The sequence below is a fragment of the Callionymus lyra genome, chromosome 6 (assembly GCF_982586985.1).
Source record: "Callionymus lyra chromosome 6, fCalLyr1.hap1.1, whole genome shotgun sequence".
Classification (NCBI taxonomy): domain Eukaryota; kingdom Metazoa; phylum Chordata; class Actinopteri; order Syngnathiformes; family Callionymidae; genus Callionymus; species Callionymus lyra.
The window spans coordinates 22,541,562-22,556,834 of record NC_141823.1 but is presented as its reverse complement, the minus strand read 5'-3'; the positions used below and the strand labels follow the sequence as shown (position 1 = coordinate 22,556,834).

At 37.8% G+C, this 15,273-nt stretch overlaps 1 protein-coding gene across 1 annotated transcript in view; it reads left to right on the top strand.

Annotated features, from left to right (window-relative positions):
* Nucleotides 1-357: 357 nt before the first annotated feature.
* Nucleotides 358-15,273, top strand: part of itga11a (integrin, alpha 11a) — a 38,036-nt gene continuing 23,120 nt past the window's right edge. The window contains exons 1-5 of the mRNA XM_087794299.1: nucleotides 358-481; nucleotides 6,044-6,158; nucleotides 14,056-14,168; nucleotides 14,797-14,888; nucleotides 15,131-15,245. Coding sequence (XP_087650425.1) covers nucleotides 433-481; nucleotides 6,044-6,158; nucleotides 14,056-14,168; nucleotides 14,797-14,888; nucleotides 15,131-15,245 — 484 coding nt within the window. The 5' untranslated portion in view covers nucleotides 358-432. The remainder of the gene's footprint in view (nucleotides 482-6,043; nucleotides 6,159-14,055; nucleotides 14,169-14,796; nucleotides 14,889-15,130; nucleotides 15,246-15,273) is intronic.

Genomic DNA, 15,273 nt, shown 5'->3' with positions numbered 1-15,273 from the left:
GGTTTTACAAGTGAATATACAGTATATTAATTATATTTATATATATAAATATGACTTTTTTGAAGCAACAGTACAAGAAAAGCAAGGGAGTCCAAGGAAAGCAGCTGTTTACAAACACAAAGAGCTTTTCCCGAACCTTTAAAATAACAAAGAGTTTAACCCATCAAAAGGATAAACAGCAGAGTTGGACGAGGCGTTTATTTGCTGTGAGAAGGAGGAAAGAGGCAGAAGTCTGCCGTGCAGTGTGAGCCTCCTTCCTCAGCAGCAGATCCCTCCTCCTCCTCCAAACATATAGGCAGCACTTGCGCGAGGAGAAGGAGTCAATCAGAAGTGGGATCTTTAACTGTGCTCTCCACCGGGCCTCCCTGCATCGGCCCACCACCACACACACACTCGGCAGCAGTCGCCGCGCACACTTGCCTCGCGGGACATATGGAGTACTACTACGTCTTTCTGCTTTGGATTTGCAGCCAGCAGTTAGGTATGTTTTTTTTGGTATAAGAAGTTTGTTCCCAAGTTTTATTTTGTGCCATGTGACATTTGAATTGTAACTTTTAGCTTCATTTATCTCAAGTTCAAATGGCTAAGGGTAAAAACATGGTGAATGACAGAAGAGGGAAAAGTAAAAAAACTGCAAAATGTTCTTGTTCTTATTTTATTTTGATTTATTTTTTATGAAAAATTGCTGTATTTTCTGTGGCTATTGGGAAAAACAATTTCAATAAAGTTTTACCTTACCTTACCTTACCTTTTATTTTTTTCTTATATCAATTTGATTCAAATGTATCACTTGTGGTTCAACTTTGACTCCCTACGGCAGCTGTTGAACCGCCATCCCTTTAAACTAATGTACAAACAAATGTTGATTTAAAAACATCTTAAATATCAACATCAATCCTCAATGTGTATCAATGCTGGATGAATTGTGTAAATTATCGCTCTCTCCTGAAGAATGACATCACAGTCTGGCACGCTGACCCACTGACATGCTGCTACTGTGACCACACTCGAGGCTGAACTTGGGGGGGCGATGACGTCCTCCACCGGTCCGCAGAGGTGCTCCGTGCCTCGCTGGCGATGGAAACGTCCTCTCAAATGATAATATCTTTACATATTAAACTTAACTAGCAGAGGTTTTGGACTCCTGCCCGAGCTGTGGTCAATTGCGGGTGAAATCACTCTACCAGGGACTCGTGCAGTCTGGGGGAAAGAGTGAGGCGGTATAGCAGGCAATATGCTTTTTTTTTCAAGTTGTAAAAAACATATCGACTGTTGCTACAAGCTGTAACCAGACTAATAAAGCTGCCAGCACCATTGCACTTACTCCGAAAACAGAACTCAATGTGTTGAGAAATGGAACCACATTTTGATACACACTCAGAGTTGATACTGTATATACTGTAACCATGGAAGTCCACAAACCGCACAACAGTTTTTTTCATTCCTTCACTTTCTCTGTACACAAGAATCCCCGAGCGAAACAGGTTTAGGCATTTATAAATACCAAAGCATGGAACGGAAACCTCTTTATTCTAAATATTTAGTCAAATTTGAGTCGTCGACTTGAGAAGATCCACCGTGACCGATGTGAGGTCGACCTTGTTTGCCCCAAGTCCTTCACAAGCTGGGTTTACACATTAAAAAAAAAAAAAAAGTTAATTAAAATATTAGTTTGTTTCTGTCCTGCCACTGTATACTCCTTAATCGAGAAATGACGCACACTATCTGTGTCGTCAGTGTCAATTTAAACCTTGTATTCACCTATAGAAATAAATAATCCTCGATGGATTCATGCTGCTTGACTGAAGGGGAGGGTCTGAAGACTCGGCAGGTTCAGGGAGGACATCAACATTGTACTGAGTCTGTCAACGTAATCAGAATAATTTAAAAAAATAATGTATTGTGTTTATCTTTGTGAGATCATACATATTTTTGCTTATGGTAGAAATGGTTTGATTTAAGGGCTCTTTCTTATATTGTACTAGTTATGTATCTTAATTAGTTATCAATCACAATTTCCGATCATACAAATTTAACAGTTGAAGATGAGGAAACAGACAAAATGAACCTTTTTGAATATTGGCTTTAAACTACATAAGACCTAATTGTGTCATTATCTCACCAGGAGATGGTAAAAGTGCTGTTTTTATGGATATTCTTAGCATTAATATACATGTACAGTACTTGGATACGATTATGATCAAGTTCAATTTGGTTTTATGAAAGGGTTTTAAATTAAACTATAGGTAAAAATGATTGATTAGCAGGATGTGTCAAAAGAGACAAAATAATAACATATATTCACAACAAAAATAGGTGAAAATAAATAACATATAAGGTAAGGTAAGGTAGAACTTTATTGATCCCTCAGGAGGTCTCCTTCGGGAAATTGTTTAGTGCAGTTAAGGAATTGGAGATGGACTTTTTAATTCTTTCTGGTTCTGGTTCTGGGTTTAAAACTGGGACATTAAATCCACAGATGTGTAACACACTCTGTTTTATTCTACATACTTTTGCTGTGCCTAGAAGTCTTTCTCAAACTTGGTGTGATTGTGTAATTGGATCAAGACTGTGAGTCTCGCAGAGAAGTTTGTTGGCTGAGTTAATTAACATCTTGTAAATCATTATTGCAAACATCTGTTCAAGATGTCTTGTGCATCCCAGCATTATCAAAACGCTTTATTGTTATCATGTGATTTGCGATTGATACTCGATTTTTTAATTGTCTGCTTAGAAAGTTATTTGGATTGAAATGTTTTTGAACGTTACTTTTCAAGAAGAAATGTTCCCTCCATTGCAATAATCACACAAACAGACGAATCCTGTCTTTTTCCCTAAATAACTGGGATTGACCCAGAAATATGAATACGATGAAGATAATAAACGAAAATATCATTTTGACTTGAAGTGTAACTGGTATGATGTACCTGAACAAGGATCATACTTATAGCTCAAGACTTTCATAATTAACAAAGACAGGTTACCCAGGAATCTGATTTATTTTCATTTAAAACACACCAGCAGCTTGTTTACAAATCAGAGGACTTAATAGTTTATTAGTTTAGTTTAATAGTTTAGCTCTTTTTGGATTGTTTTTTTGCTTCAACCACTTGCATATGCTTCCTCCAAGTGTTCCAAGACGTCCCCTATGATTTATTGTTTGTTGCTTGAACATTTTAACAGTTGAACTCCTATTATATCCTCCATGGGTCGTCCATTCTGAATGCATGTTAATATCTCTTTTCCGACATTCATGGAGCTTGGTATGTATTCATGATTCTTTTTTAGATTTGTCTTTACTTTTCTAATAGCGAGATATAAAATTGTGCATGCCATGCTATTTTGTCACGTAAGAAGCATCTAAGAAACCATCTAATAAAAGTAGTTTTCAATGAATGAAAGTAAGACAAACAAAGTTAAAATCTAGTTGTGTTTATTAATATTTATGTCAGGGCTATGAGTAAATTGGACCCAAATGTTTTGTGTTTTTTTTTGTTTTTTTTAATCGTTATCAATTAAGAACCATTTTCTTCTTTGTATTAAAGATGTAAGGCTTATATTATTATTATTATTGATATATTATAAAATGTGCTTAAGCCCCGCCCACTGAAAATAGTGGCATGATGGTCAAACATCAAGGATTGTCACCATGTGTCATCAATCCCGGAAGTCTTCACCTCCAAGGGTCTTGTTTTATAAACAACCAGGCGAGGTAACAGCTGGCTGGAGGAGGAGTGAAGACATTATTACGTCATAATGGACTCCGCTCTTGTAACCTCTTGTTCGCTGAGTTTTCAGACGGGTGAGAACTTTATAAAGTATTAACTTCAAAATATTGTCATGATGAGAGACTTACTGCATCTTGGAGATGAGGACTTCAACATTTGAAACATGTGAGTCAGGAGAGTTGGGTTTTCACGTTATTGTTCCTTTAAAACATGTTCGGGTCAGTATCTACATGAAGGAAAGTATGATCCATACATAAACTAAACTAAACTATATGGTACATACAGACTCCAGTGTGCAGGTACCACTGTGGTTGCCAGGTCTGGTCAAACTCCTGCAGCTTGGTGTCAGGCCAAAGGCAGCAACAGCGGACTAATGTCGGTCGCACCAGCGGCAGCCACAGGCGTGAGGTTTATTTGTCTGGGCACGGAGGTGGGTACACAGGAAACACAGCAAGACCTTGACCGAGGACCTGCCGATACTACTTGGAAATAACATTTTCTGCCACATTAGTATTACAAAATGGAAACTGGATCACCTCCATTTACTTCTTTCACCCAGGAATTTCGCCCTCAAACGTGTCTATAGTGACCTTTCTTTCTCAGGAAATATAACTCTATGCGTTAAAGTCATCGGGTTACACGCCTCGTGACCAAAGTATTCCACAGTTGCTGAAAATGCTTGAAAAATGTTCTCTGTGTTACACAAAGAGCTGTGAGCATTTATTTTTCATACACATATCTATTCCCTTCCATCTATTTTCAGTAGACCCCTTAATGTCCTCAGATAAACAGAAACTGCAGCAGGATGTTTAGAAGCGGGATAAAAGGCCAGCTGAACATTTGAAGCATTCATGCTGCAGGAAATGAGCCACAGGGTGAACATGTCAATATTTACACCAAGAACCTGAGTGGCATTGATGGCCATTTATTTGAACAAGGGCGTACTGAAACAGACTCTGATTGTGCCGATCAATTCGTGCGGGAGCTTCAAGACTGGATTGTTAAATCTGGGATTATCATCATTGATGCAACTGAGGCTTGGCAAGGAAACAGCAAGAGATGTTTCGTTCACTGTTTATTCTTTGGATCAGCGCGAGAAATGTAGACGACATGACGTTTCTGCTGAAAAAAAAGATACTTCTAAAACGGCAGCTTCTCCACATCTCACTCAGTTTAAACAATCAACTTGATTTAATGATGAATACATTTGATCGTCACTTTTTCTGGAAATGATATGGGCTAAAAATTTGAATCATATCCAATTGATTGGAAGATAAGACATTAATTTTCGGTGCCGCTTGTTCCCTAATGGGGTTTTCAGGGGGCTGGAGCCTATCCCTGTGTCTTCGGGCGAGAGGCTGGGGACACCCTGGACAGGAAGCCAGTCGGTCACAAAGACACACAACCATTCACCCCTAAGTTCCCAATCAACCTCTGTACGTTTTTGGTCTGTGGGAGGAAACCGGAGTTCCTGGAGTAAACCCACACAGCACTGGGAGGACATACAAACTCCACATCCCAACCTGGAAGCGAACCGGCAACATTCCTGCTGGATCGTGCTAACCACTGCGCCACCGTGTGCCCGGCAGCAAAAAATTTCCATCTTATTATTGTTTGAAATTCACCACATCGTCTCCTCAAAGGGAGAAAGAGGGAGTAAACAGTGAGAGGAGAGTGAGCGTGAGGGCAGGAATTATATAAACACCACAGTGTTGGAACCAGAGTCTTCGCCATGAACCAGAATGGTGTAGTTTTTACCAGACGTCTTTGAGCTTTCAGCCCAAAAATGATGTGAGATCACTATTATGAATGCTTAAAATCAGAGCTGGTTTAGTCAAAGAATGTTCTTCTCTACAGAGCTTTTAATCTGCATCCAAAGTTTGAAAACATGATCTTTGTACTGTGACAAAGAGTTCTAACAGGTGGTAAAAAGATCGCGTTCAGAAGTGATGGAGGTCGTGCTCCTGATGGAAACAGATGCCAAATGAAGCTGTCAGCATTGTTAGATGGGGGACATGGTCAATAAATACCTGCTGTCGTTGGTATTTTAACGTAAAACAGTCTTCTTTCTGACACCTGTCTGACCTGATCGGGACACAGTTTGGTTCAGGAATTGAGAAAACAGATTTTCTTTGATCAGACAGTGAATCCTTTCCTGCGCCTCACTCCTGTTCAGATCAAACATCCCAATAAATCAGAAGCAACATCAGCCATGAGCTCGTTTCAGCTCTTCATCCTCTACAAGATAAACAAAATGAGATTTTTTTCGTCATATTGAGAGATCCACTCATGATTGATGTGTTTTCTTTTTTCAGTGTTCCATGACTGCTTCAACATCGACACAAGACATCACCGGATCATCAAAGGTCCCAAACAAGCTCAGTTTGGATACACGGTTCAACAACATGTGGCTGCAGGAGGAGAGAAATGGTGAGTTCTGTCAACAAGTATACAGACTCTTACCCCAACTCATCTGGAACTGAAGAAGCTTCTACGATGGTGAAACTTCTTCCTACAACAGTTGACTCGCTTTCGAAGCACTTGGATAACCATGACCTGGAAGAATGAGAACTTTCACGGACAGAGAGTGCTGGTGTTTTAGTTTAAAATAATGATAACTGATCGGTTATCTGTTGAAAAACTGACTTTTTTCAAGTCATTACTGTTAAAAAACCCAATATATGCTGTTTAAGTGAAACTTTTCCTTTTAATCTGTAGTGCCTCAAAAGTTTCTTTTAATGGAGATTAATACAAAAGCTAATTTATTTGCTCATTTATTTGCTCATAAATTGTATCTAAAATATCCAAACTTTGTGCCAAAAGACCTAAAAAGACCTCAACAATTTGAAAAGAAAAGAAGATTCTAGATTAAGTAGGATAACTGACTTCCTTTGGTTTTTCCCGGTAAAGGTTCAAAGCAGTAATAAATCTTAATTAAGTTATTTGAATTTTAAGATGAAGAATAATAAGTTGATTAGTTTCAATATTTAAGTAGGCACAAAGCTGCATTGTTTGAGATGCTGTATATTTTAAACACAATGTTTTGCTTGAGATAAAATGAAGGACTTAGTCATGAGTAAAACACTTAAGTTTATTTTACCTCATTTTCTGATGTGATTGAAACTGATCCTGTAAATGCTGAATATATCATGTGTCAAACATGTCCAAAGAAATGTTTAAGAAAAGGTATACAGTAATATAAAATTTATATTTCACAGATTGATAAAATCCTTTCCACTATTCTCTTGGAGGCTGAAGTCCAGCTACACAGGTCAAGAGACAAAGGACACACCAGACTTTTATGACTTCCTTATTCAGATGTTTCCTCTTGACTTTGTGTCACTGATAATTGAACAGTGTTATTTAGGAAAGAAGCAAAAATCCATGTGCCCTCCATATGCACTGATGCTAATAGTCAAAGACAATCATATTCTAATTGAAACACAATCCCAGATTTGATGCGCTGCCAGACAGATTTGGCAGTGAGACGGACGAGTTTCCCTCCCAGTGATTGTGATCTACAGCTCGACTCCTGTGGTGTGCAAAGTTTCCTTCTGTTGAAATGTGCTCGCCAGACTAGTTTCTCCTGATCTGGATACGGCACATTCATCATATTACCTCACAGGCCAGACTGACTCCCGGTGCTGTGTGCTATTATTAGCCAACTGGCACAGTGAACAATCCAGAGTTAGTTTACCCCAGAAATATGTGCGCTGGCAAGTAGTCGTCTGGTGCTGTGCCTGGTCTGAACATCGCTCCTGTGTGGAGATGTGTTTTTCATTATATCTGCTTATGCATACATTTCAATGGATGACGTTTGCGGCAAAATGTCATCTGAGGAGAAAATATTCGTGCAACTTCAATTTGGTCGCCGGCAGACAATCCATGTGTTTCTGCTTCACTGTGATGTAGAAAAAACCATTCGTTTATTATTTCAGGCTCAAGTTTTGTCCCTAACTGAAGGTGTTTCCATTAATGTGTGGAATCTTTTAACTATTTTCCCCTTATTATTGGCATCAATATCAATGACTTTTAGGACTAAGTAAGTTGAATTCAAGCAGCTTTTTGGAGGGACTTTGTTGGAATGTATTCTACCCGAATAAATAAGATTGTTAGTCTGGATTCAAGCTGTTTTCAAGAAAAATACATTTGCTGGATCATATAAACTTTTTGTTTCATTGTTTAAACTCTTAAACTTCACAACCTATAATCAAGTTCTTCTCGTTTTTTCAGCACTAAACCTCATAAAACATCTTAAATGAATCAGGTTTTAATTCCAGTTATTTATTGTGCTGCTTTTTTAAGATGTCAATTATCTCCACAGCAGGCGATATCGTTGCGTGTTTGTACAACAATACAAGGTTTAAGAAGGAATGTGTCTGTTGTTTGAGATTTGAACCTGCTGTAGCTCTTGAAGTAGAAATGTTAATAATCATCCTTTTGGCAACTTGTCGGACATGGAACTTATTGACTGCTGGAGAGAGAAATAAAAAACATTGCATGGTGACCTAAAAGTCACGTGTTAAAATGATGATGCAAGTCTTTAAATCAGTTAAGATTGATGTGTTCATTATCAGTAAGATACAGTACAAGATGGGATTCTTGTCAAGTAATATGAATGTCAACTTTGACTTAATCAGTGATAGGAAGGAAAGAAGAAAAAGAACCGGTCAGGATGAGAAACAAATTATCTGAACCTAACAGTTGTCGGAGTTAGCCAACAAATATGTTCATCGAAGTAACTGATTAATGTGTTTATGTCTCAGCAGCTGACTAACACTTTCTGTTTGTGTGTGGGCGTAGAAGTTTTCTAACTCGAACATTCCTCCTATTATCAAAACATTTGATATTCTAGTGAAAAATGAGTCAGTAAAGATAATAAATGTCTTGTTTTTCTTGCTCTGTGGGGGGAAGATACACAGAATGTCCACCAAAGTGGTGACAAATGAAATGAACACTAGACAGTGAAGAGGATTGTGGTTTGTGCTGCTTTTGTTGGTTCATGTATTCATCAGCAGCAAATAAACATTTAAATAGAAAATACATCATCACAGACACATGTTTAATTTGTGCCTCGTCTTCTGCTCATCCTTGTCAGGTGACGATTTCTTTCACATTTATATTTATTATTACAGTCTCTGTTCTTTTAATACCCTCGCCCACAACTTGGAAGCCACATATTTTCCACCACACAAGACTGCTCCGTACACTGGGTTTTGGCTCTAATAAGAAGAGCAAAGAGACACACAGCTGTGGCTCATCCTAAAAGAGCTTGTGTGCGGACGTGGTGTTTGTTATTATCTGAAAATTCTCAGCTGGACTGGGGTGATCGTCATCATTATGTCAGGAACTGTGTTGGACTTTGCAAGATCTTCTGGACAATACTTCCTTCTCACAGATCAAATCTAAGTCGTACTCCTAAATACCCCCAGAAATACAATGCAAAGTTACTATTTTGTTTAAGGTCAAGATCCCAAAACTGACCCCAAAAATTCAACAATGAGTGAATCACAGTGTGGTAGTGGCGAGGAAAAACTTCCTTTTAGAAGGCAGAAACCTTGAGCAGAACCAGACCCAGTGTTGACAGCCTCCTGCTGCAACTGGCTGGGAGGTGGGATGGGGGGTAGACAGAAAGAGTGAGGGAGGTTACAGTGAGAGAAAAGATGAGAGGATAGAGTAGAGTAGGGCAGCAGAGTCCAGGGCGGGTCTATTAGAAGGTCGCAATTCATCACAATTCATTAGACCTTCATATCATTGTTACGATGTTAGATATGCTACGAAAAATAAAGAAACATTCATAATTGGTAACTTACGGTGTGAAACATTAGATATTGGGTCAAGTAAATAACAAGATAATGGTCTGATATCATCTTTAAAGTGTTATCAGTTATAGTTTTTAATTCTCTTTTAATATAACTCATTCGATGACAGTGTTATAACTTTGAATATAGCAGATAATTGCAGTATCATAAGCACCGTTCTCTGAGCATAGCATTATCATTAGACCAACTCTTTCCAAGGCTTTCTCTGAAGGTGTAAGAATCATCAGAAGCTTCTGCTATTGGTCTCCTACATGATTTTTTTTGTACGGTTTCTCCTGTTATTCTCGTCATTTCACTTTGTTTCTCTCATTTAACCTGCTTCCACCACAAAAAGTATGTAAATACATGTTCTGGTGTAGGATTCTTCCACTTCTGCAGTATTTTTCAAGTCCTGGTTATTAATGAAAGTTGCTTTGAACGATCATATTCAGATTACAAAGTATTTGAGCAGGTGTCATTTTGTTCTGTCCTCCGATTGGATGATCATGTAAACTCACTTCATTCAAGTTTGACAAGAGAATACATATATTGCAGCTGTAGACATGGAAACATTTGAGATCTTTTGAATAGAAAAAAGTCTGGAGTAAAAAAGTGGATTGATTTGATCTTGGACATGCTTCGTAATGGCTTTTCAAGGAGGACACTTTCAGTCTAGCTGGATCGAACTTCAAACCTCTGGTGTCCTTTTTTCCCCATGTTTTTATTTGAGCGAAGCGTAAAAGTTTGTTTGTAGTCAGAAAATTGCACCTGCAGGAGAAAAGCAAGTATGAGTTACTGACAAAACATAACTACTGCTCTTTTTTTAAAGCACTGATGTAACTTTAATGATCAATTGTAATGATTTATTGTGTTGAGCTGAGGAATAAAGGAAATCTGGTGGGTTTTTAAGTTGTCTCTATTAGATTTTGATTTAGGAGATTATTTAAAATAAATTTTAATGCTTTCTGAGTTGTCAAATCTTTCATTGATATTATATATTTTGGTTTTGGATTGATTGATGGTTGAGAAAATAGTGCCATGATAGTGACAGAGGTGTTGAGAGGTTGAAGTAGAAATGCTCCACTGAACTTAATGTATTAGCCAATAAATATTTTTTTCTTTCAATGTTGCCCAAAATCCATCATTCTTCTTGCCCAGTCATTTTCCAATTTCTAATAACTATTTCTTCATCGGGAACAATATGGCATCTTCACTTTCTTATGCCTTCTTTCCTCTCCAAAGGCTCCACCTAAGCCAAGCTTAAATTGCCACAATCATTTAAGTTGTCAGTGAGCATCTGCACCAACAGCACTTTCCATCACATTTTCCAGAATTTTCAGATTTCTCCAAAGCTTCAGCTGCGTGTTTGAATAGAAACTGGATCTCAGCTGGCAAGTGACTTTGTGGCGGAAAAAAGGAAAAAGTTGGTTTTATGACTAAAACCTGAAGTAAGACAGACCTGCAGCTGAAAGTCTGTCTTTTTAAAAAGAAAAAAAAAAGAAATTGTAGCTTGGAAACAGTGGGCTTAGACAAGGTGTTTACAGTTGCTTTCATGTCTTCGGCAGCTCGTGTTCCTAGATAACCTGACAGTTTCTTGACTTCTCTGCAAAGAAGTCCCATACAAATTAAAATCGAATATTAAATAGAAAAACCTTTTTAACTTGCAATTAATATATTTTTAAAATAAATAAAACACCATTATATATAAGGATAAATGCTGCACCATCTGACTTCGTACGTGCCCTGCAATGGACAGGTCATAAATCCAGAATGCCCTTCATCTTTTGCCAGTTTAAGCTGGAATAGACATCAGTGTCCTCGGACCCTTGCATCCCAAGAATAAGGACTTGAAAATGAGAAAATGATTGACATGGACTCCGTGGACCTGTGTACTGTCCTGTTGGGTCCAGAATTAACCTTTGGCAGAATTATTTGAGTATTATTGATCATTGGAGGTGGACTAGCCATGAAACTGAATCATTTTTTATCAATTCAACAACTTCTCAAAATGTAAGTTGGCTGAAAACTCCTTATTTCTCTTTAGTCTATATCCTACCTTTAGATATTTGCAATATTGCAGTCATTCATTCTGGTCACCAAATAATACTGACTTAATTAGTATTTTTCAGATCAATAATTTCTTATCTATTTTCATATTTTTTCCTTCTTATGAGGTTAGTACAGATTGGACAGACATGTGGGTATAAAGATTAGAAACTAAAACATTCAACATTCTTTACTTATCTTATTTGTTCTGTATTTCCTGAACTTTATTGTATAATAATATTTAATAATAATATATTTCATTCTTACTCTTATTGAGTCTGTGAAAAGCTAAACAGATGGCTGATCCACATCCATCTGGCAAGAGAACTTCTTGACCGATGAACCACACAGATCTGCATACCTGACCCACAAACCTCTGAAGGCTCCCACTTTTTACAGGTTCAATGTTTATTTTTCTACCGTTCAACTGGGTCCCCTAAGCGGAGTCCTGAACTCTCCCTGCTCCCGCAGGTTAATGCTGTTACAGCACTGTTCTCTGAAGTATTTCGGCATTTAAAATATGTTGTCTTTCAAACTCAAGTCATCAACAGTTGTTTTTTTTCCTTTATTTCATAAATTATATGTCTTAAAAAATAAAATTGAATCTCTATGCAGTTAAATATGCAGTTTTGGCTGATATTTTAAAAAGCAATGGTCTGATTATGAAATAAACTTTCTCCGCCTAAGATGTATAATAGCAATATTAGTCATTAATTGGGTGTTAAATCACCAATATACATTCTAGATTGTGTGATGAAAACCCACACAATCCAAAGTACCCCAGTTTGTTCCAAACCAAGGGAATCAAACCAAAAACCTCCTTGATATATTACCATTAATGGCTGTTGACTGTAGTTGTAGTTTTTTCTTTTAGAATACATAATTAAAATGTTAAAAGTTGTCCATATCAACATGATCCGTTCATACTGTACACACAATAGTTGGCCATTTGGACAATAAATATAAGGTTGAAAGCAATAGCTAATGTTGAAGCTCATCTGACTCAATGACTACACTTTTAAACATTTCATTAATTCAACCGACCTCTATCTTGCTGACTAAAAGTGTTACTTTACCAATAAAAGTTCATTGGCATGACCCCTATTGAAATTCCGACACCGTTGTGCATTATTAAAAAGAAAATGAAAAGAAAAATCTAATTTTCTTAGAGATACTTCATCTCTTAAAGATATTTATTTAAAAGAATGTGAAACCCAAGAAATACAATTGGATCTCTGATGCTTCTCTTATACATGATGGTCTTCAAAAAGTACTATAAGCCAGACCACCAGTTAGTTTATCGTAAAAGTGTTCAAGAGTAGCTCACAGTCACTAGTTTTGCCTCTTTGGAGTCATAAACATTCGTCCATTGATGATGCACTGGGACTCCAGTTGGACACTAATGATGCCTGGAACATGATTGTTTGAACAGCTTCTGGTGAAATCCAGGAGGTCCAGAGCCATCCAAGTCATAAGCAACAATGGACTCTATTCATCAGTAGGACGGATGTATCCTGCCTTGAACTCCTGCTCATTACTGGCCCGGCAAGACAGCGAAGGCAGAAGTAATGATGGTGATATTAATAGCTGTGAAAATATGGGCAGTGTCACAGTTAGTGTGATGAAAATAACTTCCAGATTCAGTGGGACTCTAAAAGTTGGCCTCAAGAGCAATAACAGTAAAGCTGACTTCCACATGAGTCACTCTTTGATGTGAAGTCGGTGGATTCTTTTGACTTTTAACCTTATTTCCTGTGTGGCTTCTGTAAGTGTCAAATAGTAAAAATGTTTTCCTAAACATGTCAAACCAAACCAAACTATCACACGTACCTAATGCTGAGCAGCAAATCTATGATGTGGATTTAACAATGATTAAAAAAGAATGAACCCGACAATGTGACAACGTAGGATTAGCGAAAATATCTGCTTTTCCCATAAAGTGGTTTTTGGTTTCTATCCTGTGGGGCATCGTATAATTCCGAGTAAATCTTTTGACCACTGTTTCCGCTGTGAACTTCAATTGTTGCACTGTTGATGCTTTTAACTCCAGATTTCTATTTTTCAAGCTGTGGGAATCTAGTTGGATTCAACTAATACTGGTCCTGAGTCGACACAAAAAATGGGACAAAATTTGAGCCAGTCATCTGTTCAATTGATTAATCCATTTATGATATAAGTTTGTTAACTCATGGTTCCCTTCGGTGATGTGTGTTGGTAGAGAAGCAGCTGTTTCCTTTAAGGTCCTTTATGATCTCCCCTGTTCCTGAAAGTCAAAACTCTAGACATCTTTATTCTTGATTTTTAAGTGAGGCTGTACTGACCACAAAACTGAAGTACATTACAAAGTATTAAATATGTTTTAATTTTCATAATATTTATCAGAATCTACTTAATTATGATTGTTTGCAATATTTCAATTTCTCCTTTATTTCTGGTTTAAAGTGCTGATTTCACCGTCATTTCTTGTGTTTTTGTTACAGGATATTAGTTGGTGCGCCGTATGAAACGAACGGACACCATCAGACCGGAGACGTATACAAATGTTCCCTCAGCAAACGAATCAATGGCAACGGCTGCTCAAAACTGAACTTGGGTAAAGTATCATTATTTATCTTAACAAAAATGACTGTTTCCTGAATAAAAAAAGCTGGGATGGGATGGAATGGAGATAAAGATCTTTGTCGTTTAGGTTTTGCTTCTATTTTTGGTTCTTCAAGGAAATGTCAATTCGTGATACCAGGATTATACTTTTGAAATTCCCTTTTCACTCACGAAAAATTGGAAGTCATTCTTCAGCAATCCTTTCATTTATTTAAGCCAAATACTGCGGGATTCTAATGAAAAAAATCCTGAAAAAAAGAAGTTATTCAGCCCTTAAACAATCTATATCTGTGCATTTCCCAGTAGCCAACATGGTGTCATATGTGATGCACACGTCTTTAATTCCAGGCATTCCACAATTTGCTGGTTTTTTTCCCCCTTCGTTTATATACATTTCCACATGTGTGTTTTACCCTGCAAGTCTCCTGACTTGAGTCACACATGTGTTGCTCTGGTTAGCTTGGCACATGGAGAGGGTTCTGACTCTGTAGTTGCAACTTTAGCTGGCTAGACAGCAATAACAAACCACTGAATCCCAGATGGTGTTCGAAGGTAAAGTGCATACGTGTCTATGTGTGCATGAGCTCATCTTTGGATTCTCCCCTTTTTTTCACCTTAAGGAAGGATCTCACTGACCAATGTATCCGAGCGGAAGGACAAGATGCGGCTCGGAATGACGCTGACTTCTAACCCCATCGACAACAGTTTTGTGGTGGGAACTCTTCCATATTCCTGCCTGACTTTCCCTGAATAATTCTTCTTTGTCTGAACATTCATTCACTGAAATCTGAATGGCCTAAATGGAAAAACATGCAATCCCACAAAATTGTATTTTAATTCCACGGCTGTCTCGCTGCAAGAATTTTCTGAGAACATGACCTGGATTTAACAGAAGGAGGCTGAGATCATCGACGCTGTTTGCATAATCCTTAAATCTCTGCGTCGACGTTTCAGGCCTGTGGTCCTCTATGGTCCTATGAATGTGGCAGCTCTTACTACAGCACTGGAATATGCTCCCGAGTCAACGCCAGCTTTAAGTTTTCCAGAACAATATCACCAGCATTTCAGAGTGAGTTGAAGGATCCTGTCTTCTATCC